Genomic DNA, 27,699 nt, shown 5'->3' with positions numbered 1-27,699 from the left:
CACAAAAAAAAAACCTTATTCATGAATTAAAAACTAAAATCTCACTCTCATCTGGGCATTTATATGGGGGGAAAAAAACACACAAGTTGACATTTTCCCAGCTTTTCCTTAAGGCAGCAGCATGGCAGATGCCCCTCGGGTACAAACTCTATAGTTAGACATGTTACCAAGCTTGGGTTCATTACAGGATTCATTTTATTTCACACACGTCCCATAATTGTCCTTTTGTGTTCTAATCCCAATACAATGATCCATAAGGGGGGAGGCTTAGAACACTGTGTTGCCTTTTCATATCCATATAAATCTCTGCCGGCACAGGGATCCCCCATACTAAGCACAATCTTAGGTTACATTGTCTTGCTCAATAAATTCTCATGTGAAAATAAAAACTGATTTCAATACATCTCCCTCTATTTCATTGTCAATTTGTATTTCTGTTATTGTATTTTCTTATTACAGCAGTTTATAAATTAGTTTTCAGGCTGAAATCCATGTACAAAGCAGAGTCAGCTGGACGCCTGGCCTTCCATTCATTGCAGAATAAAAATATTTCAGAAAATAAAGAAACTGATTCTTTTTGTCCGCGAGTTTGGGGATTCGCTGTTTTCACTCAGTAAAATGAAGCTTCTATGGAGCCGCCGAGAGACTTGATGCTTAAAACAAATACAAAGTAAATATGCTGAAAACTCTCTCTCAAAAAAAAAAAATCACTCAAAAGGAAAAATCAAAATTAAAATAAGTTAAACAGATTTAGGTGAAAGGGGCATGGGAAATACAACTTTATGGAGAGTTGGTTTCCTTCACAGTCTGGGTAAAAAAAAAATCACTTTGCATCTATAACCATAATTCTGTGCCGCAAATGTAACAGTATTTAATTGCTCGTCCGGCAATGATGGGTTTAGAAAATGTGTCCCAAATCTACGTTCATCGCCCCAGTGGATTCAGAATCCCAATATGGATTCATCCCAGAGCATCTCCTCCTCAGTTCTTTGCTCCCCTTCCTTTTTGAGCTTCTTGTGTTTTTTGCTTTGCTCCTCTTTCTTCTTCTTTTCCCTCCGGTGCTTATCTTTGTCACCCCCCGAAGTTTTCCCTCTGTCGTGTTTATTGTCTTCTTTCCCCGAATCGGCATCTTCCCCCTTTCTTTTCCTCTTCTCACTGTTCTCGTCGCCTCTCCTTATTCTGCCAGAACCCCGAAGTCGGCTCTCTCTGTGGTGCTTTCTTTTACGCCTTTTGTCTTTCTTGTAGGAGCCGCTGCTTTCGTCCGAGGATGAGCCGCTGGAATTGTCGCTCGAGTCCTGACTGGTCGGAGAGCGGGAGATGTGTTTCGCTTTATGTAGGTCCAAATGGTGTCCCTTTGGGGGCCTGCTGGCTTGTTCCCAGTGTGCTGCCCAAGGTGGGACTCTTTGATCAGTGGGGTGTGATGGGTTGTGCGCTGGATAGGGAACGGGATGACGATCTAAATATTTATAAGGGGCATTAGTCTTGCTGTTAATGTGTCCGTGCAGCAGCCCGGGCTCGGGCTCCTGCTCCTCCTCCTCCTCATAATCACAGCTGTCATACTGGTCCTTTTCTTGCCTGAATTGAGTCTTAGGCACCAGCCCTCGTGCCTTTTGGACCTTTATGTAGTCTGCTAACTCATCTTGAAAAGAGTCATAGTTCTTCTTGGAGGTTTTCATTAGGTTAGCCACCATGCTTTCTCTGGGGAGAGAGACAAAAAAAATTCATTTAAAATATTATTTATGTATTATTTTGGTAGATTTTTAAAGAAATATAGCTTCAAAATAATGATACATCAGATAAATAAACTGCTTTTTCTAAAACGTATTTTGTTCTCGTTTTTAACGTGCCCTTTATCCATTCCTACCCAGTAACCAACACATTGCTGATGCATGTGGTGATCTGATTGGTTAATCAGTGGGTAGATCACATTCAGAACAGCAAAATAATTTGCAAGTACAGTTAATATCTGATCTAACGAGAAGTGTCCATAGGGGTATTTGAGTACAACGGGGGCAAATACTTACTTAATCTGATGCTTGTTTCCTTGCATATGAGACTGGTACATTTCTATTGAGGTAAGGGTGATATTGCAGATTGGGCACACGTATCTACCATCACTCACTGCCAAGAGAGGAAATTGTTACCGTTAATACAAACTCAATTCAGCTAACAATGCAGAAGGCTTCTCATGTACATGGGGTAGAGGACAGAGGTAGCCAGCTTTAGGACTATAAACTAACCCGTGATGAAACTGGGGCTGTGTAATGGGGAGCTGAAAGAAAGCAATGCACAAACACTTACATAAGAACGTATTGCTGGGTAAAACCACGCTTTTATGGAAGGAATGCCAGGACCGTATTGTGCAGCCTCTGGAATTTACCCAAAGAACTGCTTTAGGATTTGTACGTGAAGCACATAGAAACATCTGAGCCCTACCGTATGCTGTACATCTGTGCAAGCCGCAGTAGAACATTCCCATTAACGCTGCAATCCTATGGCAGCCTCTTATACTAGAGATGCACCAAAGCAACGTTTTTGGATCCTTCGTAAATGATTCGGCTGAATACCGACCCAAATCCAATTAAATCTTCATTAGCATATGCTAATTAGGGTACGGAAAGGTTAAGGGCTCTGGCACACGGGGGAGATTAGTCGCCCGCGATTAACTCCCTGTTCGCGGGCGACTAATCTTCCCGAGTTGCCTACCCCTGCCATCCCACCGGCGAACATGTAAGTCGCCGGCGGGATAAAGGGTATTAACCCAAAACATGTCGTGTTACCACTACCCATAATAAATGTTTTGCAGTTAATCTGCTGGAGCTTTTTTTTTTTCCTATTTTTGGATTTTTGCAGTTGTATTTGGTTGCAGCACAGAGCAACAACTAGGAGCTAAAGCATTTTTCGTAAGTACTTTATACAAAGTTCACCAAAAATTTTTCATTTTTGGACATATCTTATGATATTTTATAGCAGGGCTTTCTACATACTGCCTTAGGCTAATGTCATACAGGGCAACTTCCCAGCCAACACAACACAGAGAAAAGCAAGTTTAAAGTGACCCCCATTCACATACTCTCAATCAAAGGGGTTTCTCAACCTTTAATTTAATGTTTTATTATAACACAGATATTCTGAGACATTTTACAATTGGTTTTTGTTTTTTGTGGTTTTTCAGTCATTTAGCTTTTTGTTCAACCGCATCTCCAGTTTGGAATATCAGCAGCTATCTGGCTGCTAGGGTCTTATTTACCTTAGCAACCAGGCAATGGTTTAAACAGAATACTATTATATGAATATGAGGGGGGCTGAATAGAAAGATAAGGAATAAAAAGTAATAATAATAATAATAATAATAATAATAAAATTGTTAGCTCACAGAGCAATAGTTTTTTGGCTGCCCCATTTAAAAGAGGAAGGCAAATAGTGTAATACTGAATAATGAAGAAAACTGCAAAGTTGCTAGGAATAGGACATGAACCACCTCTTTAAGAATGAGGCGTTTGCTTTGGACGCAGGGGGAGGGACTCTAGGGCTGTAGGGTGTGCAAGTGGCAGCAGGAAGTGGGAGACACTGAAAGGTGTAGTTTTTCTGCTTGTTAATGTATTGTAAGTTCTTATATCTCTCCTTACCCTCTGAGTCAGCCACACCAGTCCCCTCCATTTCCTCCATCATTTTCTTGCGGGCCTGATTACGGGCATGCTTTTTGCCGCTGTAGTGCTGCTGAGCCACCAGGGCCTTATTGAAGGAGGCGCAGCAGAGCTTGCAGTACTTGTTTGGGTCATTCAGATCAATCTCGTAGTCGGGGCACGACTGCTGCTCGGCGCTCCCCTCCTGTTCACAACGTCTGTCACAAGTCGGCTCTACGGCCGGTGAGTCAGCTGGGAAAACATGAGAAACAGCTGAGAAGACCTTAACCAACCAGAATTGTTATGAGAGTGAAGCCATCCTGAACATGTGGGGTCAGCAGCGCAAGTCCCTGGAGGTTTTTGCTTCATTTAACATGGCGGCTGCACCCAAGGTTAGATACAGAAAGCCAATGGAAAGCATTCATTTGGTATTGGTAAGTTAAACAGGTATTTAGCTCTATATAATGAAATATAGAGGGTAACAGTATAAATAACCACCAAAAGCAAGTTTTATGGGCACAGACTGGACACATTCCTACAATTATGGGTAATGGAGTTTCTCTTAAAAAACTGAAAAACATCTATCTTAAAAACCAAAATGTTTTTAAAGAGCCCCACACAACCCAGAGACCCCTAATATAACTATAACCTGTTCCTTCAAAAAGTAGGAATAAATACCATTTTTATATGCAGAAATCCTGGCAGGGGAGGAGGGACTAAAACATTGATGGTACAAATTGTAAAAACTTCTGGACAGCTTACAGACAGCATACAGGAACTACATAACCCACAATGCATTGCACTGTGATGTTCCTTTTCTTATTGATATCACGTGTGCAGGGAATTGTGGGATTGGGAGGATGCAGGCTAAAGGCAGGCAACTACTGTTACAGTTTGATTCACAAAGTAGTCAGCCAGATCAGCAGAAAAACAGGGGGCGGGGCCTAGGGAACTGTTCCAAACCATATTATTGCATTAAAAATCATGGAAAGGAGGAATATTTTTTAACTGATGTATATTGCAAAGTTGCGTGAAATTATGTTTATTTTTTAAAAAGCTCAATTTATGTTTGGGCGGAGTTCCCTTTTTCTACTTACCTATTTCTGTTTGTGAGTCCACAGGGGAGGTGGCGGCAGCGGCGGCGAAATCCTGGTCAGTCTGTGGGGTCCATTCCACTTGTTCCCCAGCCAACTGCCTCATTTTCTTAGCGTGGACTTTGCCCACATAGTGTGTCTGAGCCACCACAGGGGAACTGAACACCATATTGCAGAGGCCACAGAACTTGTGTTTGCCCTGCGCTACCTCTCCGTCCACCTGGAATAAAAGCAGTGAATGTGAGTGAATACAGTAACACCAGCAGGGAGACTCTGTTGGGCTGAGCGATACAGGGGAACGTACGTGGAACTCAACCCGGTCTGTTCTTTGAGTTTTCAAAGCCATTTCTTCCAGTTCATTCTTCAGAAAGTAAAGGCGGACTTTCTGCGCGTGTTTCTTGCCCTGAAAGATAAAGCACCTAATTGTTGTTGTCTTCAGACAAAGCTTTGTCAAAACGCACAGCGCTACTGTACCTCCCCATGTACATCAGTCAGACCCAAAGGGTGAATAAATGGAATGATAAGGAAATTATGTCTGTATCACTGGGCTGCTGTACAAGGAATACCTAAGGGTGAAGACACACAGAGCTACTAGTAGCAGCTACTTTTTCACGGCTACTAAACAACAGAATATAGCCTGCCAGAGACAATTGCCTCTGCTAAAACACATGTAGAAACAGTTATCAGTAAATGATCAGCACTGACTATTTTAGTAGCCGTGACATGTAGCTGCTACTAGTAGCTGTGTGTCTTCACCCTAACAGCAACACCTTCATTTCATCAGATGCTGGTTTGCAGTTGCTGTCTGAACTAACCCAGCAGATATGTATATAATAAGGGGAGGGGAATGTATTGGGCTACAAGTTCTAACAGTAGCAGCAGTACATTGTACAGTGCTAACCAACATAAAGGGAAACATCCCAGATCCTAAATGTATGTAAGCAATGGAAAAAGCCATAAAACAACTCCAGCTTCCTATGAACAGCAAAAATAAAACACTCAAACTGTTGTTTTAAATAGGCCATAAGAACTGGAGCAGAACCAAGCAGATTTATATGGTGGCTGAGCCTGCTGTTCTGCACAGGGTTATATGGATGTAGCAGGGGCTGGTGTTGCTATGGGATGGCTTCTTTATCCAGTGGATGGGCAGAAGTTATTGCTATTGTTTGTGTGGAATTATCAGGCCACTAGTTACCCTTTTAGTGGCCCAGAAGGCTACCACCCCCCTTGCTTGCTTCTTATTAGGGGATTATACCCTGCAGTGTCATTGGGGAGATGAGACAGACTGTCAGTTATAGAGGATTTGGAAAGGGTCTGGGTAATGGTACTTTACTTTCCTGTAATTTTTAAAGCAGCCAAAATGTGGCATCAAGTGGCCATGCATGCTACTGGGCTACCTTTTAGTATCATAGATATTCTAGTGTACCTGAAACTCTGTTATAAGCATAGGTAGGCCCAATTGATATACCGCTGAGGAACATGGGAATAGGCAGTCTGATAGGCACCACCCTATAATGTGCCAGAAAATAAACCATCTCTATTCATGCACAATACTGGAGGGATATCCCTTTAAACAATGATCTCTGTCAATTACATTTATATATATATATATATATATATATATATATATATAAAATGTATTCGTGCCTATAACGTGTCTCACCTCATAATGAGAGATTCGGTGCGATTCAAACTGCAGAACAGCATTACACACTTTGCAAAATGTGTCCGTAAAGAGCTCCCTTTTGGTCTGTTCATCCAGTACAATATCTGCTGGACAAAGAAATGGGAACATTAAACTGTTGTATAGAAAAGGGCTTTAACCCCTTGTTTTTCAGCTGCTTTAACCGATTTTAGCACAAATATATTAATGCTGTGCCTACAGCCCCCTTCTGTCATTACTGAGCCTGGTACCCTTTGTGAGCTGTTGGCCCGAGCTACAATGGCATAGTTCCCTTTGGGCAAGTGCACGTGGGATGTTTTACACTGGGGCAAAACTGTGAGTGCCTGCTAATGCCCTGTTGTCAGCCATTCCCAGCCACAGTGCCCACTGCTGTCAATTAGCATTTTGAAACCCAACTTTACATCAAACGTGCAACAAAATGCCCCCGTGCCACTGCCTTAAAGTGGTTGTTCACCTTTCAGTTCACTGTAAGCATGATGTAGAGAGAAATATTCTGAGACAACTTGCAGATGGCCTTCATTTTGTATTATTTAGCTTTTGGTTCAGAAACTCTCCAGTTTGGAATCTCACCAGTTATCTGGTTGCTGAAATTCAGAATACTATAGCAACAAGGCATTGGTTTGAATGAGACTGATGTATTTATTGGAGAGGGCCTAAGTACAAAAATAGATAATAAAAAGTAACAAAAACTCTAAAATTGTAGCCTCAGACAGCAATTGTTTTTCGGCTGCTGGAGTTAGAGACCCCCATTTGAAAGTTAGGAATACTGTCATGGGAAAACATGTTTTTTTCAAAACACATCAGTTAATAAAGCTTCTCCAGCAGAATCCTGCATTGTAATCTGTTTTCCCATGGGGCTAGCCATATTCTTCATTTCCCATGGTGCCACAGCCATGTGACTTGTGCTCTGATAAACTTCAGTCACACTTTACTGCTGCGCTGCAAGTTGGAGTGATATCCCCCCTTCCCCCCAGCAGCCAATCAGCAGAACAATGGGAAGGGAGCAAGATAGCAGCTCCCAGTAGGTATCAGAATAGCACTCAATAGTAAGAAATCAAAGTCCGGCCTGGGACTCCTCCAGTTACATGGGTGAAGGAGAAACAATAGGTTAGCTGAAAGCAGTTCTAATGTGTAGCGCTGGCTGAAAGCTCAGACTCAGGCACAATGCACTGAGATCGCGCCTACACACCAATATTACAGATAAAAATACATTTGTTATTTCAAGAATAACATTTTAAATGGTGAATTGTTTGCTATGCAAACAGTTACATTTAGAAATAAAATGTACCCCATAAAAATCACGACAGCATCCCTTTAAATGTGTACCACCCTTTTAATGTTCTTTGGTTGGCATGGGGAAGCAAAAAGCCTATATCTGAAGGGAGATGCCTATAAGGAAGCAGTGTGTTTATTCTTTGATGCTTGAAACAATGTAGCAAAAGTCAGTTTTGCTCTAGGTTACTTCATCAGCCGGCTTCTGCTACATGGCTGCTTAGAAATTACTTTTTTTTTCCCCTCCCATTATGTGTTTTGGTGGAATGGAACATCAATTTATGGACAGAAATATGAGGGGTAATATGTGCAAACTAAATCCACAGGGGAAGGTGTGAGAATCAGCAGGTGTCTATAGGAATCTATTGCCGTGGCAGAGAATATAATATGCCCCCCGGCTGCTATATTCCTGCTCCCTAGATAATAACAGCATCACAAAGGAACAGCTCTAATACTGAGCCTATACATTCTGTACTTATCCCCAGCACATACACACATTGGGGGTTAATGATAAGGCAGTGGAACGGCCATAGGTTTGGCAGGGAAGCAGAGTACAATATGCAGCAGAAATACCCAGGAGTCTCACTGTGGCTGCATGATATCAACTTTACTGATTCCGTGTCGCTGGGAAACCCCCCCGGGAATAAACAAACAATAGGACAAAGCAAATTCAGCCCCGTAGGGACAGAGGGAACAGAGCATCGCTGAGCCAGGGATTTAGCCAAAACTAAAACTCCCATTATGCTCAGCTGTTAGAAGAAGATGCAATGGAGTTGGTTTGGCTTCTGTCAAGTAAATCATTATAGCTATGCTGCTAACTTTATATTTATGGTGAATAATGTACCCCCCTATTGTAAAGATAAGGATATTTCAAGCTTTCCATGAACAGCCTTATGCTTTTACACAGGTCATGGAACTCATCCGTGACTTCTAATATCCTCATTTTTTCGAATAGGGGGAACATTATTTATTATAATAAATAGGTTTCAGTAAGTCTTGTGACAGAAATGACATCACTAAGCAGAGATTATAACTGATGACATCACTAAGCACAATTTAGAAGGATACCACTTACAGGATACTCTTAACTCATGTATTTTTTTATATATAAACGGTGCTTAGAGATGTCATCAGTTATAATCGGAGATTAGTGGTGTAATTTGTCACATGGCTCATTAAAACTTGTATATTATTATAAAGTGCCCCCTGTTTTAAAATATGATAATAAAAGTCACAAAGAGGTTCCATGACCTGTATAAAAGCACTCGGCCTTCGGCCTCGTATCTTTATATGGTCATGGAACTCCTCAGTGACTTATAATATGCCTATAATTTACAACAGGGGGTACTTTATTCACTATATATATATATATATATATATATATATATATATATATACACACACACACATATATATAAATATCCATTTTATCCATTGTTATATGATATAGGCAGAATGTATGGGGGCAGACTGGGCAGGGTATATACTAGTAAAAGTCCACATCCCAGTGGAAGACTGCCAGGTTAAATAGGTAATTCTACATTACAAAATATTTCTCTCTTATTCGAACAAGATTATTTGTCATTTTACTTCCCTCCCTCACATATAAACTGTATAAGCTAAAGGGCCAACCTTCTAATCTATTCCAATTGGACACATTAGACATCCATTTCATCAATGCATCAAATTAATCCCAGCTGCCCTGTGACAGACATAGGTAAAGCTCTGGGAACAGGCTCATTAGCTGCTGAGAAATATATCAAATTCTAGAAATTTAGCAAAACAGCCACACTCCCATAAAACTCTCTAATCATTGTCCCTGGCCTATCAGCTTCTATGGATAGATGTATCCTCACTTTCTGATGATGTTTTCATCATTTCCCGCTATTCAGTACCTCGGCTTCTCATTAGCAGCCCAGAGCACACTGAGCATGTGCGGTGCCCTGGATCATAAATGTTATAGGGCTGCCAAGTCTCTGGCCTGGTGCTGCAAATTCAGTATATATAAACTATTTCCAGCCCTATTTCTTTTTAGACTTACTGCTTTCAGACGTTTATTGCACCAGTTTGATATAAGGTAACATAGCTTGTCTTAAAGGTAAAGCTGACAATTCTGAGAATCCTGATTTTATAGCCTTCTCCATTAAATACTTGCAGGGTTTTCTCTTCTTGTTCCGCTTAGTGGCAGAATGCAAAATCTATTTAAAAAAGTGGGTTGGGTTAAATATAAGAATAAAACAGACAAAATACTAATGTGTTACAATGCAGAAATGCTCCCTTACCTTATATAATGAAGAGGCACTGGCATGTACTGGGAATATTCAGTGCAAATAATGGTTTATTGGTGTGTGGTGGTGGAGGGGGTAGGAGAGATTCTCAGTACACTTAACTGATCCCCTATGTATATCTCCCCTTCAGTATCGGGGGCAAACAGCTTATACTGCCTGTAGGTACCTCAGATCTACCTACATGCATGACTAAAAAGGGATGATCGGATTATTTTGGACCCCAGGCCAACATATGGATCATAACGGAGGCCTATAGTTTCAAACTGGCCAATTTTGGGCCAGATATTTGTCTGGGAGGCCATTGATGATTGTTCAACAGAAAATTCATTGTTTTTAGCGAAGGGGGGAAGTGTCACTGCCAGGAGTCAGGTCCTAGGGAATGATATGGGAGGGAGTTTTAATACTGTGTCGTTACTATTTGGATGCTCTTGCCACATGGGTAAGAAGCCCAAGGAGAGTAGATATGTAAAATGACTAAAAAGTAGAAGTTCACAAACCATAGTTGCCAACATGACATGGCCCGTACAGATGAGGAGATTAGTCACCCTGCAATGTTTTCCCATTGGCAATAATGTAAATGGCCAGTGGGAAAAAAGACGAGTCACTTTGGCTTTCCGAAGTTGTCTAAAGTTTTCTGGTTAGGTGACTTCAGAAAGCCAAAGTGACTTGTGTATGTTTTCCCACCAGCCATCTACATTTTTGCAGGTAGTAAAGCAATTGGAGGAGATAACGTATAGGCCCCTATGCTATTTCTCATATATATATATATATATATATTTATGTTTATACAGAAGTTCTCTGGCTCCTAGCCTTTCCAGTATATCTCTAGCCATCAGGAAAGATGCCCACTCTGTAACTTCCAAGGTGGAACTGCCAGTTCCTAGAAAGTCTGTCGACTGCTTCTGGTCGATGAGCTGCCAACAGGCGCGTGATTGTAGTACATCCAGCCCCTCATTTTTACGGCGATAGTTAACATGACAACACTGGTTCCAACTGCTCGAATAACATTGATCTGTTTATCCAATGTGAAAACGAGTGGATAGGAACTGAAGGCTATCCTGCTCACATTATATGACACAGTACGGCTATCAAAGCAACACTAATAATCTGAACGGACGTGTCCCTTAAATAGGCTGATTCATATTCATTATTCTGAACTACTAAACAGAAAGTGCTGGCCACACACTGCACAATACTGGCTGCTAATTCCACTATGGTCGAAAGCACAACCACGGCCCACACGGTGCCTGATCGGGAAATCTGGTTACAGACAGCATCAAGCTGTGGAATACGGGTGGGCAACATCCCACCATGTGATCAGAATATTTCCTCTGAGGCAAAATGACCAGATCAGCCCAATCTGCCTCTTAGGGTGAAAAAACAGGGAGCAATTAGTTGTCGCAACCTTTGAAAAAGTTGCTGCGACTAATCAGCATGCCACTAACTCATATTAATCGATCGCGGTTACATTGCTGTGATTAGTCGCAGGGACTAATTGCCCTGTGTTCCTTCGCCCTTAGGTGGGCAAATGAGGCAAACCTCTGCTTCACTGGTGGCCTCGCTAAACAAGCAGATCTACCTGTATGGCCAACCTGACCCTGGATATGTATGTATGTATAACTTTATTTATAAAGTGCCACAAGGGTACGCAGAGCTGTACAATCTTACAGTATACACAATTACACACAGGGAGGGCAATTGTTATAATAAATAAATATATGGATATGGATGGACAGAGATTAATCACTAGCCCACTTACCACAATAAATTCAGGACACAAGTTTATTCAATATCTGAACTATACTAGAATGAAGCTATGGCTTGAAGGGACACTATAATCACTTTTCATGCCTTTGCTCTCCTGTTTCTTTTGCATTTCATTAATTCGATTGGCTGAATTTTTCCAGCATGTATAAAACTAGTTCCGTGTGAGTTGTTTTTTTTTATCTGGCTGCCTGTCAAGTCCTGGTCTGGGAAATCCCTACAGAGGGACCAAAGAGCAGATCAGTGAGAGTTTTAGCAGCGCTGAGACTGCTCTGTAGCTTTAACGCAGTATAAATAATAAAGCTGATACACAATATGTTTTTTTCTGTTCAAATTCAGACTATTGTCTAAAGGTGAACATCCCTGTTAAGGTTTTGTGTGCGTTTCTAAAGCTGGCCATACACAGGGCTGCCCCACTTAGCAACAGACCAATACCAATAAGGTAACGTTATTATTCCAGTTCCTAAGGATTAATACGAGCACAAAAAAAAAAAAGTGCAGGCAAAATGTATACCCCAGCTGTAGCAGAGGTACAACTCCTTGCATATCTGCAGCAGGCAAACTGGCAGTGGGCTGGGAGACATACTAGCAGCAATCAGACAACCTGTTCTCAAAGGCTGAGGGCACACAGAGCATTTGCTCTGCTGCTCTCAGCCTGCAAATAAAGGGTCCACTCCCTTATGCACTTCAGTAAATCTGTAGAACTGCACTTAGTACGAGAGAATATCTATGCTGTAGTATTTTTATGGCATCTTATTTGTATATGGGTTGTTCTATGTATCGTTTTTTTATCTAATAAATCCCCCATATGACCTGCTGCTGGCCCCAGTGGAAGTAATAAAGGAAGTCGAAGGCGGACAGCTTGGGAAAATTTCACGCTTAAGTTGGCCATAAATGTACCTATAAAAAGTTTTTGTTTACAATAAGTGAAAGCTGGCCCTTGATCCCAACCAATACTTATGCACCATTAATATGGTCAGTGTTATTCTGGAAGGTTTAAAAATGTAATCTGCAACTACATCATACATTATCAGATAAAAAGTGACGAGGAGCTGCAGCTTATCTACTATTCCTGCTGTTCCATTTGATCAGCCTATTGGGCCAAACAGAATTCATCCATTTAATTTGCCCAATTAGTCAGATACCACGAAGGATGGACCAAACCACACCCCTCTCTGGAGCGGCTGTGTTAACCCTTAAAAAAGATCTCAGTTCCAGCAGATATCAAACCAATCACAATTCCAGGTAATCTGTAAAATAAAGTGCAAAATGCAAATAATAATATTATGCACTTTTCAAGGGTTAACACAGCCACTCCAGAGAGGGGTGTGGTTTGGTGGTGGTTAATTGGTGGGTGAGTCTTTATAAACACTGTTTGTTTGCTCATTTTATATCTTGATAAAGGTCCCTGGTGAGGACTGAAACGTCGATCTAAATAAAATAAGTATCTTTATTTGATTGAAATTTTCCTGGTGTGCATCAGCATTTTTTACATATAAAAAAAAAATATATATATATATATATATCTGTTTTGGTCTCCTAACAGGGTTGACATCCAAGGGGCTTTCTTTAAAGGGGTTTATTAAGATATTAAAAGGGCTGCAAAATCCCATTGGGTGAGGACTTGAAAGGGCCTTGCATGTGGCCCTCCCCTGACACCCTACAGTTGCTGACTGGAAAGTAAGAAACAAATAAATTGATTTGTACTAGATAAGGGTAGCCAAATCAGGCAAATATACACTTGCCCTGTGACCTCTCCAGGCTGGCACTTCTTTTCTAAATAATAAAAACCAAGGCACCAGCTTGGGGTACTGTTTGGTGAGTTCCATACCGCCATCTTCTTTCTTCTCCCAGGCATCGCTTTTGACATTTCTAGCAAAGCTCATGTACAGTATAAAAAACTAGAAGCGGATGCCTGGGGGAGCAGAAGTTGTTTGTGGAGCTCAGCAAGCGGGAACCCCAGACGGGGCATTTTTTAAACAAAAGGAGCACCAGCCGGGTTAACTGGTAACCAACTACATTGACTGAAGGGTGCTTAACTTGACACTGACCCCCCCCCCCAGTGGTTTTACTTTTGCTTTCCCTTTAAAGCTGAAAGCTAAATTAGTATTCAGTCACCAGTTTCTATCAAATATAAAGGTAAAATAGTAATAAAGCTGCGATCTGTCAATTTTATTTTTTTAGACTTTTCAACGGACAATACTAGGCTCTAATATTATTTTGTTTTCAGTACATAATGATAAAAGGAGGTGCCTGAATCTGCTGTAGGATCCAAGAGATACCACTAGGCATAATCACTGAAATCCAGGGCTTCTCACATTTAAACTAAGGGTCGGCAATTGAGGCTTCTGCCTTGGATGCTGGACCATTGGGGGTGTGTTTAGCAGGTCAGCAAAAGACAGTTTATGCCCCTCCTGCCCCTTTTTTTTTATATAAAGTTCTATATATAAAAGATACGGTGTAGATTAATGTGGTACATAAATGTAAGCTACCAAAAATGTACAGAGAATGGCAGCTTGGAAGAGGAGAAATGGCAGACTGACAGAAAGCTAAAGGTGGCCATATATGAGCCAACAAAAGCTGCCGACGGTCTGGCCAAAAACTGTCCAGAAGTCGATTGGGCAGATTTAAAAATCCTGTCGGGACGAGGGGCACATTGGCGTGCTCATGTTGTCCTTATCCCAATGAAAAAAAAAAAAGAGTGGGAGATTATAAATAAAAATATGGAAAAAAATGGAGAGACTGAAAGGTAATTTGTATCCCAAAAGGCGGACTTATCAAAATTCAAGTAGTTGAGACTCAAAAACATGAAAATCTTGATTGTGTGCTTATGAAAAAAAAAGGATCACTTGAAAATGTGAAAAAATAATTAGTCAAATCACATTATGCTCATCGCTTTCAATGAGTCTGCAAAGCTTGAATTTGAAAATGTAACTCGTCGACTTCTACATAAACTCACCAGCCTACATTTCATGTATGAGCGTTTTCGTGCTTAATAAAAAGTATTCGAGTTTCAGAAACTAAATGGTAAAACACTCCTGATTTTTTTACCATGAAAAACTTAATTTTGCCAAAAACTTGAATGTTGATAAATTAGAAAAGTGTTGTTTATTGTTTGTATAGTGGGCAAAAGCATAGAATTGGGAAGGCATATGGGGTGGTATCAGTTAGAATGTTTGCCTAGGGTGCCCACATATTTGCCTCACACACTAAGGACAATGCAAATTCATATCAAATCACAATTACAAACTTTTGATTACTTACAATAAGGTGAATTCCCCAAAGTGGATACACAATGGTTCCTAGATACTAGCGACACACCAAATTTATAATTTGGCCAAACACTGAATCCTGCAAAAAAAGATCTGGACAAATCCTGAACTGAATCCAGTTGCATGGGAGGGGGTCCGACACAAACTGTGTAAGGGTTCAACAAGAATCTCTCATTCTCACTCTTCACATAACAAAAGGGGTTTGGGTTTATTTCATATGGAACTAAAGATTTCTCCTAATCCCAAAAGGGCTGCATGAATGGCAAGTTTAATGCAGCCCTACCAGATACATTATCACACACAAATGGGGGCTTCAGTGCAATTTATAGAGATATAGACAGAGAGCCCTAGTAAAAGTCATAACTCGTGGGTTACTGCTTACCTGCAGTACTCCAGTTCTCCCTAAACTTCAAGTCCCAGCAATCCCTCCCACCCTATAGAGTGCATTCTGGGAGTTGTAGTTCAGTTATAGGGAGTTCCTAAAAGGCGGCAGCATTTTTGACCCTTCGCAGTATTAGTATATATCAAACTAAACACAATCTCTGCAGTGCAGCTCACCAGAATCCTCAGCCCTAACGACAGGAACCCCTGCACATAAAGTCTAATCATGGCTGAGCAGTTACCTAGAGAGAGACAGCTACATGCTAATGTACAGGGCTAGATCCAGTGTTCCTCTATGTACCCCTTAGGGTGATGCACATAGGACATTATAAGTAAGCAAGCCAAAATGCAAGTGCTGAAGCCCCCACCATTGCATTACGCCGTAAGTGCACAAAAGCTTGCAGGACATTACACTAAAATGGGAGCTCTGGCGCCCTCAGGTTTTTTCCCTTTAAATCTCTTATTGAGAAATCTGAGTTTCCCATACCATTGGATTCTACATATTATATACATAACATAGGGCAAGGTCCACTTTCAAACCCGATTTTGGGAGACAGTGAGATTTTAAGGCAATCACTATTATGCTGATGCTTTGTCACTAGTGCCACTAACACCTGGCAACCATAAGGCAGACTAATTCTAAAGCTAAATTTACAATAAAAAAAAATCCCTATTATTCTTATAATTAGGGCCCTCTCCTCTTTAGCCATCACTAGCACTGTCCAACTGCCAGAGTAAAGCTGGCCATAAAGATCTGCTTGTTTGCCAAATAAGCTGATCTTTGTCCAACTTGGCCACCTACAAGCTGAGCCAAACTGGTCTCATTGTTTGGCCCTGGGCCCTATGCAGGGCTATCGGGAGATGGCTGCCGATGAACCAACATGGTACTCGTCCAACAGGATTTTCAGTCTGGACAGATTCCTGTCCAGGAAGGTTCATACTGATAAGCAGTTGGCTGAAGAGTAAAGCTGGCCATACACTTGAAGATCCGCTTGTTTGGGGAGGTTGTCAAATGAGTGGATCTTTCACCGTTATAGCCACCTTAAGGTAGGCAAAATGAGGCTGATCCAATCTTTGGGCCATCAAGCCAACGATTGGATCATAATTGCCGCTATGCAGGCAGTTGGATAGAAGACCGCATCAATGCGCAGATGGGGTCCTCAATCCAACAGAAAACTCAAAGCTGCCAGATATCATTCGGGTAGGCCCATCGGAGGGTCCCATACGTGGGCAGATAAGCTGCTGAATTGGTCTGTGTATGGCCAGCTCAAGTGGGACCCCTAAGAACAAGATGACTGTTTAGCATATTGTTCTGTAGCAAACAAATAAAATACAAAAAATACCAACTGCACATACTAAAAAAAACAAACAGATGTAACAACACTGGTATGCATCAAAAAGCGAGAACATTTATGAAGCCTGAACCTAAGCAGCATTTACACTGTAATTACCCTCCCTGGATAATCGTCCTTTTGCCTAAAGGGAATACTACAGATTGGCTTTCACTTACCAATATTTTATTTTGTGTTTTTAATAATTCACCTTCCAGTTCTGTCTCTTTCCATCTTAGGTGATAGGCTTCGGCAAAGTGTATAGATTGTTAAGGTGGCCATACATGTTAAGATCCGCTTGTTTTGCAAGGTCACCAGGTCCAATAAGCTAACCTAAGGTGGGTGATATTAGGCTAATTCGATGGTGTGGCCCTAGGGCCAAAAAATCTAATTACAACGACAGGCATAGGAGCCAACATACTGGGGACCACATCAATCATCCCCTGCCCGATTTTCGGCCAGATATGGATCAGGAAGGCCCATACACAGGCAGATATGCTGCTGAATCAGTCTAAAGCAGGGGTCCCCAACCGCCGGGCCGCGGACCAGTTCCGGGCCGTGGACAGCAGGGCAGTGGGCCGCAGCGCACCCCCCCTCCCCAGCCCGTCGCATGTATTACGCGGCGCGCCCCGCCCCCCTCGGTCCGTGGGAAAAAAATTTGCCTCCTACCGAGCCGTGCTGCTGAAAAGGTTGGGAAGCCCTGGTCTAAAGGACTGTAGTGCTTAGGATAAACCTTTGTTACCATGGAGCATCTGATAACTGAAGCCATGACCCTAGTCAGTGCAATGCATGGTTAGCGGCTGGGTACTACAGAGGAAGCCATTTGGAGTACATATAGCAGAATCCTTGGCAAGTCCAACTTTTAAAACCCTGCCTGGCAACATGCAGACCGCCATTGAACAAGAAGTGCTCAGAAGTGGATGAGGGCAAAAAAAACTGGTGGAAATAGAGGTTTAAAGGGGTTGTTCATCTTTGCGTTAACTAAGCATGATGTAGAGAGTGAAATACTTTGCAATTAGTTGTCTTTTTTTGTAGTTTTTTTTAGTTACTTCATTTTCAGTTCAGGAGTTTCTGCAGCTATTTTGTTACTAGGGTCCAAGTTACGTTAGCAACCAGGAAATGGTTCGGATGAGAGACTGGTATATGAAAAGTAGAGGGACTGAATAGAAAATAAAGTTATAAAAAGTAACAATAAAACTGTAGCCTTACAGAGCAATAGTATTTTGGCTACTGGGGTCAGTGATCCCCAATAATTCAAAAACTACAAGAAAAAAAAAAATGAAGACCAATTGAAAAGTTACTTAGAATTGGCCACATTCTATAAAATACTAAAAGTTTACTTACAGGTGAACCACCCCTTTAAAGAAGCCCAATCGAATAAAGGCTTCTCCTAAACAGCACATACATATGACCATATCTACTGCCTTAGGTATTGTACCACTTAGCACTATAATACAGATTTGGAAGGCCATTAATTAAAAAACAATTAAAATTGAAGACCTGACTAAAAAAATGCTTTTAAGAACAGGCCAACCTATAACATCCTAACAGTATATTTAAGATGCTTAAGGCCTGTGGTACAAGGGCATGTTCTCTGCCAGCGCTTCTCAGCCAAAAATGTGCCCCACAGCCTGCCAATTAATTACACGAAACCCACCCATTACCGCTAGTAATTAGCAGGTTACATTTAACCAAATGATGGGCTGCATGGGCTAGCCTCAGCCACTATCCAGCCCCTGTGCCCACGTGCATCTGACTGTCTCCAAGTGGAGCGGTTTTATGCTCTGCCCCACACTGCAGCACCATACTAAACTGATAATATCGTACCAAACGTGGTTTAATACAATAATCAGTGCATGTATAGTGGATCAACGAGGTGACAGATATTGCAAAAGCTTTGTATACTGGTCGTCTCATTGATCGGACGGGACTAAAGATTTTGATCGGGCGCCATTGAAGTCGCCCAAGGCAAAAGCTGTGTTTAGGGCGGAATAGTCAGATAGGGGTAGAATCCTATTGTTTTTACCTCCATATCTAACGATTCAGCCATGAACATTAGCGGGGTTAGAATGATCAGGAAAGGTCGTAATTGTAACATGTATGAGAAGCTTAACTTTCAGGTCTGTACCCATGGAAGCTGGCACTGGTATCCTTCTCCTGTGGGTAGGGCACCATGTAAGAAGCACTTGTGGTATTGGAGATTGGGATGTACCCCCCTCTGACACAAAATTAGGGCAGTGACAGAAGGGGAGATTAGTCGCCCTGCAACTAATCTTCATTGCTGTGAGCGACTAATCTCCCCGCAATGCCATCCCTCCAGCAAGAATTAAATCGCCGGTGGGATGGCATACGCGTGGCTACAATTTCCGCAAGTCACCCGAAGTTTTCTCTCAAGGCAACTTTGGGCGACCTCCGGAAATCGTAGCAAAGTGTATGCCATCCCACTGGCAATTTACATTCTTGCCGGTCGGATGGCATTGCGGGAGATTAGTCGCTCGTAGCAGCGAAGATTTATCACGGGGCGACTAATCTCCCCGTCTGTTACTGACCTTAGAAGCTGTGACCCAGCCCAGGGAGATCCTGTGCACTAATCTTTTATCTAGGGAATATTCTGCCTAAAGGTGCCCATACACCTTAAGATTCGATGTCGCCAAGCGAGCGGATCTTCTCCTGATATCCCCCACCTACAGGTGGGCGATATCGGGAGAATCCAGGCCCTGGGGCCAAACGATCGAATTATAACGACGGGTATAGGCAAGGTCGGTCCGGGGACCACATCAACGAGCCGATGCGGTCCCCGATCCGACCAGATTTTCTAACCTGCCCGTCGGTAGTGCCCATACACAGGCCAATTAGCTGCTGAATCGGTCTAAGGGGCAGATATCGGCAGCTAGAATCGGTCCGTGTATGGGACCTTTAGACAGTGCATCTTAGTTATACTTTAGAGCTAGTTCTTTATTCTAAACAACTTTTTAATTGGTCATTATTTATTAGCACTGCCATTCTACCTAGTTACATCACAACCGAAAATGCCATCTGACTGTTAGGGTCACCGACCCTAAACACTCAATTGTCTACAATAGCTTCAATGTAACCGATTTAACTGCAGATGCAGTATTACTTCCAAATGCTTATTGCCCTCTCCTATTGATCTTCCATTCTGACTTTAAGATGACTGCCTGGTTGCTAGGGTAACACAGCCCTAGCAACCAGACAGGTGAAATTCCAAGACAGCTGCAGGGCAGAAAAAGGTAAATTCAAAAATGCAAAAAAAAAGTTTTAAAAATGAACAAATTACAAATTGCCTTAGGATTATTTTACATCACACTAAATGGTTTACTTAAAGGTAAAGGCCGGTGAGCTGCACTGCAGAGATAGTAGAACACAGGCCTAACAGGAACACAACAGACCGGGCCTTTAAGAACACGAGAGCTAGGCGCACCCCAATCCGCACTACTTGCCATGGACACAATACTAAGACTTTATTTTACATTTCATTTAAGGTGCAAGACATGGACGTCCCATCTGTGGCCCTCCAGCTTTTGTTACAACTACAGCACAAAAACAAGGGATCTGTAGTCCAGCAATGGCGTGAGGGCCGCAGTTCGGACCCATCGGGGCAAAGGGAGTCCTATTCAGGCTTCACATACTTTTCCCAGTAGGTAGCGCAAAGGGAAACCCTGCATTACTCTATAACAGGGGCCCTTGTTACCCCCAACATTTGGGTTTATTGGGGCCCCAGCCTATGGAACAACTGTTGAGGCACAAAGGGAATTGGGAGATGTGCAACATGTAACCCTCCAGCTATTGTTTCCCCACAACTCCCTGTATGAGCTGTGCTACAACAGCAGCTGGAGGGCCCCAGGCTGATACATATAGTAACATATATAGAACAACTGATACATAGTAGTTTAAGTCCTACCCTTCCCATAGGGGAGCCCTAATGCTCTCAGCCCAGGCCCTTCCCTACAGCGAGTAAGAGCATCGCCTCCCCCCACCCAGGAGCTGATTGTAACTACAACTCCCATAACCCTAACACCCTAAGGGTCCAAAGGTTTCTCTCGGTGTTGTGAGTCCTTCAGGTCCGTCCCCAGAGCCCCCCCCCCACCCAACAGAACCTCCCCAGGGGCCCTTAGCTCCGCACAGGACACACATCTCTGGGGCCTGTTGTGCTTTTGCTGTCAGGGAGATGGGCTCACTCACTCACCTTGCTGGCAGGGGATGGAGGTGTGTGCATTACTACTAGTGTCACCCCCCGCCATGGGCCCGCTACAAGTGGCAGCGGGGCTGCTCGGAGTTATACTCTCCGCTAGCTGCGGGATGATGGCACTCTCCGCCGCCATCTTTCAGCCAACTCCCCCACCCTCCGAGGGACTGAGCAGAAAGGGGCGGAGCCCGTACGTCACCACGCAGTACGCATAGCAACGGCACGCACGCCGGCGCTTATTTTTATAGAGAAGTCCTCGGTAAGCCTCGCCTTCCTGACCGGAAGTGAGGGGCTGGGCGGCCATTTTGCGGCGGAGGACTTTTAGTCTAGTACATATTGCTATTGATATAAAAGTGGTGTTAATGTAATTGCCTTTTGAGAGCGATAGTTATTACTTTTTGTTCTTGACACGCCCACCACACCTTTGCTGCCAATCAGTAATGAGGCGCTCAGGAGGGGGAGGGGCTAGGTGTATGACCAGGGCCGCTGCTGGCCAAATGGGTGCCCTAAGCAGAAATTTACTTTGGTGCCCCCTCCCCCAAATATTAAGGAAGTAAAAATAAAATAATAAAAAAAAAAACACCTACTATAGGGGCCAAAATAGAACTTTATTCAAATAAAAGTAAATACATAAATAAATTGTTGCCATAAACAGTACCCCCCATAGACAGTAGCCCCCACATACAGTGCCCCCATTTGCCTCATACACAGTACCCCCCATAGACAGTAGCCCCCACACACAGAGCCCCCATTTGCCTCATACACAGTACCCCCCATAGACAGTAGCCCCACACACAGTGCCCCCAATTGCCTCATACACAGTACCCCCCATAGACAGTAGCCCCCACACACAGCCCCCATTTGCCTCATACACAGTACCCCCCATAGACAGTAGCCCCACACACAGTGCCCCCAATTGCCTCATACACAGTACCCCCCATAGACAGTAGACCCCACACACAGTGCCCCCATAGAAAGTACCCCCAATTGCCCCCATAAACAGTGCCCACATAGACAGTAGCCCCCACACACAGTGCCCCCAATTGCCCCCATAGACAGTAGCCCCCACACAAAGTGCCCCCAATTGCCTCATACACAGTACCCCCCATAGACAGTAGCCCCCACACACAGTGCCCCCATACAAAGTACCCCCAATTGCCCCCATAAACAGTGCCCCCAAAAATAAGTACCCCCAATTGCCTCATCATACACAGTACCCCCCCCCCACACACAGAGCCCCCAATTGCCCCCAAAGAAAGTACCCCCAACAGACCAGTGATGTCGGCGGCTCCTTCTCTCTTATGCCGCGGCAACAGGCACTACTATAAGGTTGCGCCTCGTCGCTGACATGTGGCGTCATACGCACGGGCGCAACCTTATAAAAGGGCCTGTTGCCGCGGCATAAGAGAGAAGGAGCTGCTGGCGAAGACTTGCTTGGTATGTTTTTGCTCAGAGTGCGCACTCTGCGTAGGGAGCGGCGGTGCTGGGTGCCCCCCTGGGAGTTGGTGCCCTACGCAGAGTGCGTACTCTGCGTATAGGGAGCGGCGGTACTGTGTATGACCACCATAAATGGAGCCAACCAATAAGCAGAGCTCCCAGTAGCTTGTTAGGGGTAGACAGGGTCTCCATGAAGCGATTAAAGATGGGAGAGTTGACACCTTCTTACACCTTTAGGTTAACTTTTATGATGTAGAGAGTGCTATTATGAGTCAATCTGCAGTTGGTTTTCATTTATTTATTTATTTTGTTTTTAATTGTTTCACTTTTTGTTCAGCAATTCTCCAGTTTGGAATTTCAGTAGTAATTTGGTTGCTAGGGTCCAACTTACCTTAGCAGCCAGGGAGTGGGTTGAATGAGAGACTGGTATGTTTATGGAAGAGGGACCTAAACAGAAAGAAAAGTAATAACAAACAATAACATTGTAGCCTCACAGGAATTGATGTTTGGCTGCTGGGGGTCGAAAGAAGAAGGCAAATAATAATATAGACCAATTGAAAAGTTGCTTAGAATTGGCCATTATATGACACACTTTGGGGCACATTTATCAAAGTACGATTGGGTCCGAATGGGAAAAAAATGTATTTTTTCAAAGTTTTAGAACTGTGCGTATTTTCTGCAATTTTTTCGTTAATTTGCGCAACTTTTTCGTACTTTGCGACAATTTGTGCGACAAAATCGTAAATTTTTGCGCTTTTAATGCACATCAGAAATTATCAACTTTAATCCGAAAATTTAACTGAAAGGTGAACGACACCTTTAACTACAAATGCCAACATTTTAGAGCTAAAATTTGGGTGAAATTCAAAAAGAAAAATACCACACTGTTGGTGAAAAATGTGATTTGCATCCAGGTTTGCACTGTGTATATTGCAGTTGAGTGTGTAAATTGTTTCTTTAATCAGCAAATTGTGTAATGTTTGCAGAATTTTTAAACCGTGCAGAATGGCTTTGCTTAATGGAGAAGTTAATGTTAACATTGCTTTGCCTCAGGATTATAATGGATAAGTTATTATTATTATCAAGATTATTTTGGACTTCTACTCTATGGGAGATGTATCAAAGGAGAAGGAAAGGCTAATAAAGAGTTAATCTCAAGCTGCAGGCATAGCTTCAGTTTTCTCAGTAGTGCCCTTAAGTCTCCCCATATTTCTCCCGTTCAGATGATCAGGAAAAAAAACCCACTGAGCTCTGGAAAGTAAATCCCCATAATGCCTTGCTCCTGCACCAAGACCCAGACCAGTGTACATGCTCAGTGTGTAAGACTATGAGGAAGCCTCCTGCTGATTTGCTCAGATCACACATTCCTAAGGGGGGGAGGGAGTTCTTAGTATTCTTGAGGGAAGGGAGGGAGGAGAGAGCTGCGTGTCTCTGGCACAGGAAAACAAAGAGAAAAGAAATCCTGTATCTTTTGAAAGAGAACTCATTGCAGCGTTTCTGTAAGTGCTTATGGTTGTATTTACATAGACCTTTCTGATAAAGCTTACTTTAATTTACCTTTCCTTCTCCTTTAAAGGGGACATATAGCCACCCCTATAACTTAATGTAAAATTGCCCACAGTGCTCTTATGAACACTTTTGCAAACACATACTTTTTATATTATTTTTTCTTAGATTGATCCTGCAACAGAAGTGCTCTTTTTGTTGTGGGTGAGGGCAGTTAGGGAGTGCTAACGCAGAAGGTGCTTACAGCTAATTTTGCATCTGGGGTCATAATTATGGGGTTCTTAGAGTATACACCAAACATACTAAAATATACTAGAACATACTAAAATATAACACTTTATTTTTTGAATAGTTAAAATTCACAAGCCTGTATTAATGTGTTTGTAGGTCGAGAAGGAATCTTGGAAACACTGGTGTGACAGCTGCACTTACGAACAATGGTGTTAGCTAAGTATGAATGTCATTAACTAAATGATCCAGACTCTAAGGCTTACATGTGCTGAGTGGTAAAGTGACTGTAATACGCATCAGTATATAATGTATGGGTCTACAGCACCGGTTCTCAACCTGTGGGTCGGGACCCCTTTGGGGGTTGAACAACCCTTTCACAGGGGTCGCCTAAGACCATCGGAAAACACATATTTCTGATGGTCTTAGGAATAATTTTATGGTTGGGGGTCACCACAACATGAGGAACTGTATTAAAGGCTTGCGGCATTAGAAAGGTTGAGAACCACTGGTCTACAGGAAACCATGATACTTTGTGTGGTGCAGCAGGCACAAGTACTCTGCACGGATGCTGGAAGTGAAAGGGACAATGGCTAGATATTCATCTGCATAATTTTGTACCATTTAAGAGAATTAATGCCCAACAGAGTCATTTATAGTAAACATATAATGGCGCATTACTTGTTTATGAAATAGAGCTGAGCTGTCTTTACCAAATCTAATGAGTATGCACAGCCCTATATTTCAGCATATTTGCTGAACTAAACCCTAGTCTGGGGTACTTTTCCCTCTGAGTGTGTGCCACCTTCAAGGATTTTCCAGGGATGCCTTGTGGCTGTCTTAGCATAGTATAGTAATATTTCCAATGGTACTGCAGTATATTGTGCATTTGCCAACTTCTACCATTGCTGTACTGCGCATACAAATATATGTATTTATATAGCACCGCAAATTATACGCTGTGTTTTACAAGGTGTGAACATAAACAGGGGTATAGTTTTAATAAACGATACAGTAACTATAGATAAATCAGTTCTTAAAGCTGGCCATACACGCACCAATATTATGTTTTATAAGATATTTGGTGCGTGTATGGTGGATCGATGAGACGGCCGATACCTAATGGTCGCAAGAAAGATTGTAATTGTAACGTGTATGGCCAGCTTTAGAACTAAGAGCTTTCAATACACAGTGTATATGACGCCCCTGCCCCAACGAGTTTACAGTCTTATTACAATGGTCCTGAATAGTTGCAAGTGATCCAGGGAAATCCTTGAAGATGGCGCAGTGATGTTCAGAGGAAACGTACCACGACTGGTGCATTTTTCATTGATTTTATTCACCCCAGTGAGCTGCACTTTCTTTTGCAATATAATGTGGCCATGGACCTAAAAAAGTCCTGTCCTTGTAGGGCCATGGTGCCTGTTCCCCTTTCACCTCTTGCTTTCAGATTCACTAAGCTGGGTTTATGCACACAGATTAAATAGGTTTACATGTCTATTGTGTGTCTATATTTAGCGATTACTTCAGCACTAATGGGATCTGGAAGAAGTGACACTGATAGAGCAAGAATTTGTCCTTGTTGCCACTTAAACAAGCTATCATTAGTATTGATATTTCCAAACACATCTTGTGCTCCAAGGTAAAGCCAGGGGCTTGGTCATACCTTTTATTGTGCATTATAATAATATTTATTTATATACTGCTAATCTGAGTTTATGGGCTATGCAAACTAGATACACTATTGTCTTTAATTAACTTTTTTTATAGGTCATATCTATAAAATAAAAATGCACCACAGTTTGCCAAAGTAGAACTCTGTAACAAGCATATATGGAGTGGAAACAATAACTGAAACACCCACATCTGAAAGGACGTTAACATTACAGATGCAAGACAAAGGTGAGATATATTGCGTAGACTGCAAATCATCAATATTTGTTGACTAGAAAAAAAGGTATGAAAATAAGCATGTTTATCTTTTGGCCTGCTGATTCCTAATTCTGCATAGCTATGCAGTCTGCAATTTACAGAATAAACAGTAACCTGTACCAGCATTGAGTATATAGTTCTTGTGTTCCACTGGTACATAGATATATGCATAGTTTTAAAAAATGCCATCTCAGGGGAGACTTTGTTAGTTAAATCATTTATAGTGTCCTCCCATGTGCAATAAGTGCAGTTACTTCCCACATATGATAACTTATGCCAAAATAGTTTTTCAGAAAGGGGTTGCAGCTCTAAATCAGGCCATGTTTAAACCAACGCAGATGCAGAATGTAAACACAAAGTATTTGTGTGTTGGGGACTGTTTCAGTTCCTCTATACATTCCTTCCAAAGTTTATTGCTATTTATTGATTTAGAGATTAAACAAGCTGAGGAATTAACACGGTAGAATGGAGACTGGTAAGACTGCCCTGTGTCCCAGAAGCATCAGTAAAGTCTACACTTTATTCATATCCACTGTAAAGCTATTAAAACAGGTATGGTTGAGTTTTTGGACGATAAGGAGAAAGTTGTATAAGACATGAATAGTCTGTCCAGACAAAAAAAATATTGTCTAATGATTTCTCCCATGAGGGTATTTGTGGTGTCAGCAGACCTGGGTTCTCTTCAATTCCTCATCTGTATATATGCCATTCACTGGCTGACATAATTCAATTTCCAAACCTGCCCAATCCCTTAAAGGAACAGTAACACCAAAAAATGAAAGTGTATAAAAGTAACTAAAATATAATGTACTGCTGCCCTGCACTGGTAAAAGTTGTGTGTTTACTTCAGAAAGCCTACTATAATTTATATAAATAAGCTGCTATGTAGCCATGGAGGCAGCCATTCAAAGGAGAAAAGGCACAGGCACATAGCAGATAACAGATAAAACACTATTGTATTCTACAGAACTTATCTGTTATCTGCTATGTAACCTGTGCCTTTTCTCCTTTTTTCCAGCTTGAATGGCTGCCCCCGTGGCTACACAGCAGCTTATTATATAAATTATAGTAGTGTTACTGTAGCAAACACACCAGTTTTAGCAGTGCAGGGCAACAGTGCATTATATATTTATTACTTTAAAGCTCTTTCATTTTTTAGTGTTACTGTTCCTTTAAATTGACTGACACTGATAAATTTGGGATATGGGTCAGGATCAACTAGCTTTCATATATGCATAGACAATTGCACAAAACATAGTATAGAGTGTTTATGTCTTAAGAAGTGTACCTATAAGAATTCTAGTGCACATTGCCTAAATTCCCACAGCTCATTCCCCCAATTAAAACCAAAGGAAATGTAGGGAACACAAAGTTGCCCTATGGCTGTTATAATGACACCATGCTGAACCTGGCATTTAATTGCGGTATAGGCATTCCATTGTACTTGGGCAATGTATAAAAATACATGCTGCCCAATAGTTTGGCTCCCGTGGCTAGCTTAATAGCCGTTGCTGACGTATAGAGAGAGGGTTGTAGAGGCAGATTTGGCTGGAGCAGAATATGGAGATGTAGGCTTGCAACGGGAAAAGACGGTATTAGCTTAGGGCCACAGTTCTGCTGATACAGTGTACTTACATCTTTCCTACCTACACCTAGACACTTGAGAATCTGTGCCAT

The 27,699-nt window shown here is 42.2% G+C and overlaps 1 protein-coding gene across 2 annotated transcripts; it reads right to left on the bottom strand.

The window, feature by feature from the left end:
• Window positions 1–172: 172 nt before the first annotated feature.
• Window positions 173–21,135, bottom strand: krcc1 (lysine-rich coiled-coil 1). 2 transcript variants are annotated; one of them, XM_012964252.3, is made up of 7 exons: window positions 20,920–21,135; window positions 6,384–6,493; window positions 5,025–5,123; window positions 4,724–4,940; window positions 3,630–3,878; window positions 2,025–2,121; window positions 173–1,698 (listed from the first exon to the last, which is right to left on the bottom strand). In XM_012964252.3, the coding sequence occupies exons 1-7, from the start codon at window positions 21,053–21,055 to the stop codon at window positions 942–944; spliced, it is 1,665 nt and encodes a 554-aa protein (XP_012819706.1). In that variant the 5' UTR covers window positions 21,056–21,135; the 3' UTR covers window positions 173–941. The 2 variants fall into 2 exon arrangements, with proteins under 2 accessions (XP_012819706.1, NP_001039040.1); NM_001045575.1 differs by having other exon boundaries at window positions 178–1,698; window positions 6,384–6,490; window positions 20,920–21,069.
• Window positions 21,136–27,699: the final 6,564 nt, after the last annotated feature.

This window comes from Xenopus tropicalis, chromosome 1 (assembly GCF_000004195.4).
Source record: "Xenopus tropicalis strain Nigerian chromosome 1, UCB_Xtro_10.0, whole genome shotgun sequence".
NCBI lineage: Eukaryota > Metazoa > Chordata > Amphibia > Anura > Pipidae > Xenopus > Xenopus tropicalis.
This window is presented reverse-complemented; position numbering and strand designations above follow the sequence as displayed.

Excerpts from the sequence above, each read along its gene's own strand:
- krcc1 (XM_012964252.3), bottom strand. The coding sequence starts at position 21,055 with ATGGCGGCGGAGAGTGCCATCATCCCGCAGCTAGCGGAGAGTATAACT. Across the intron at positions 5,124-6,383 it reads ACCGAATCTCTCATTATGAG|GGCAAGAAACACGCGCAGAA; the intron begins GTGAGACACGTT and ends TTTATCTTTCAG. Across the intron at positions 1,699-2,024 it reads GGAAACAAGCATCAGATTAA|AGAAAGCATGGTGGCTAACC; the intron begins GTAAGTATTTGC and ends CTCTCTCCCCAG.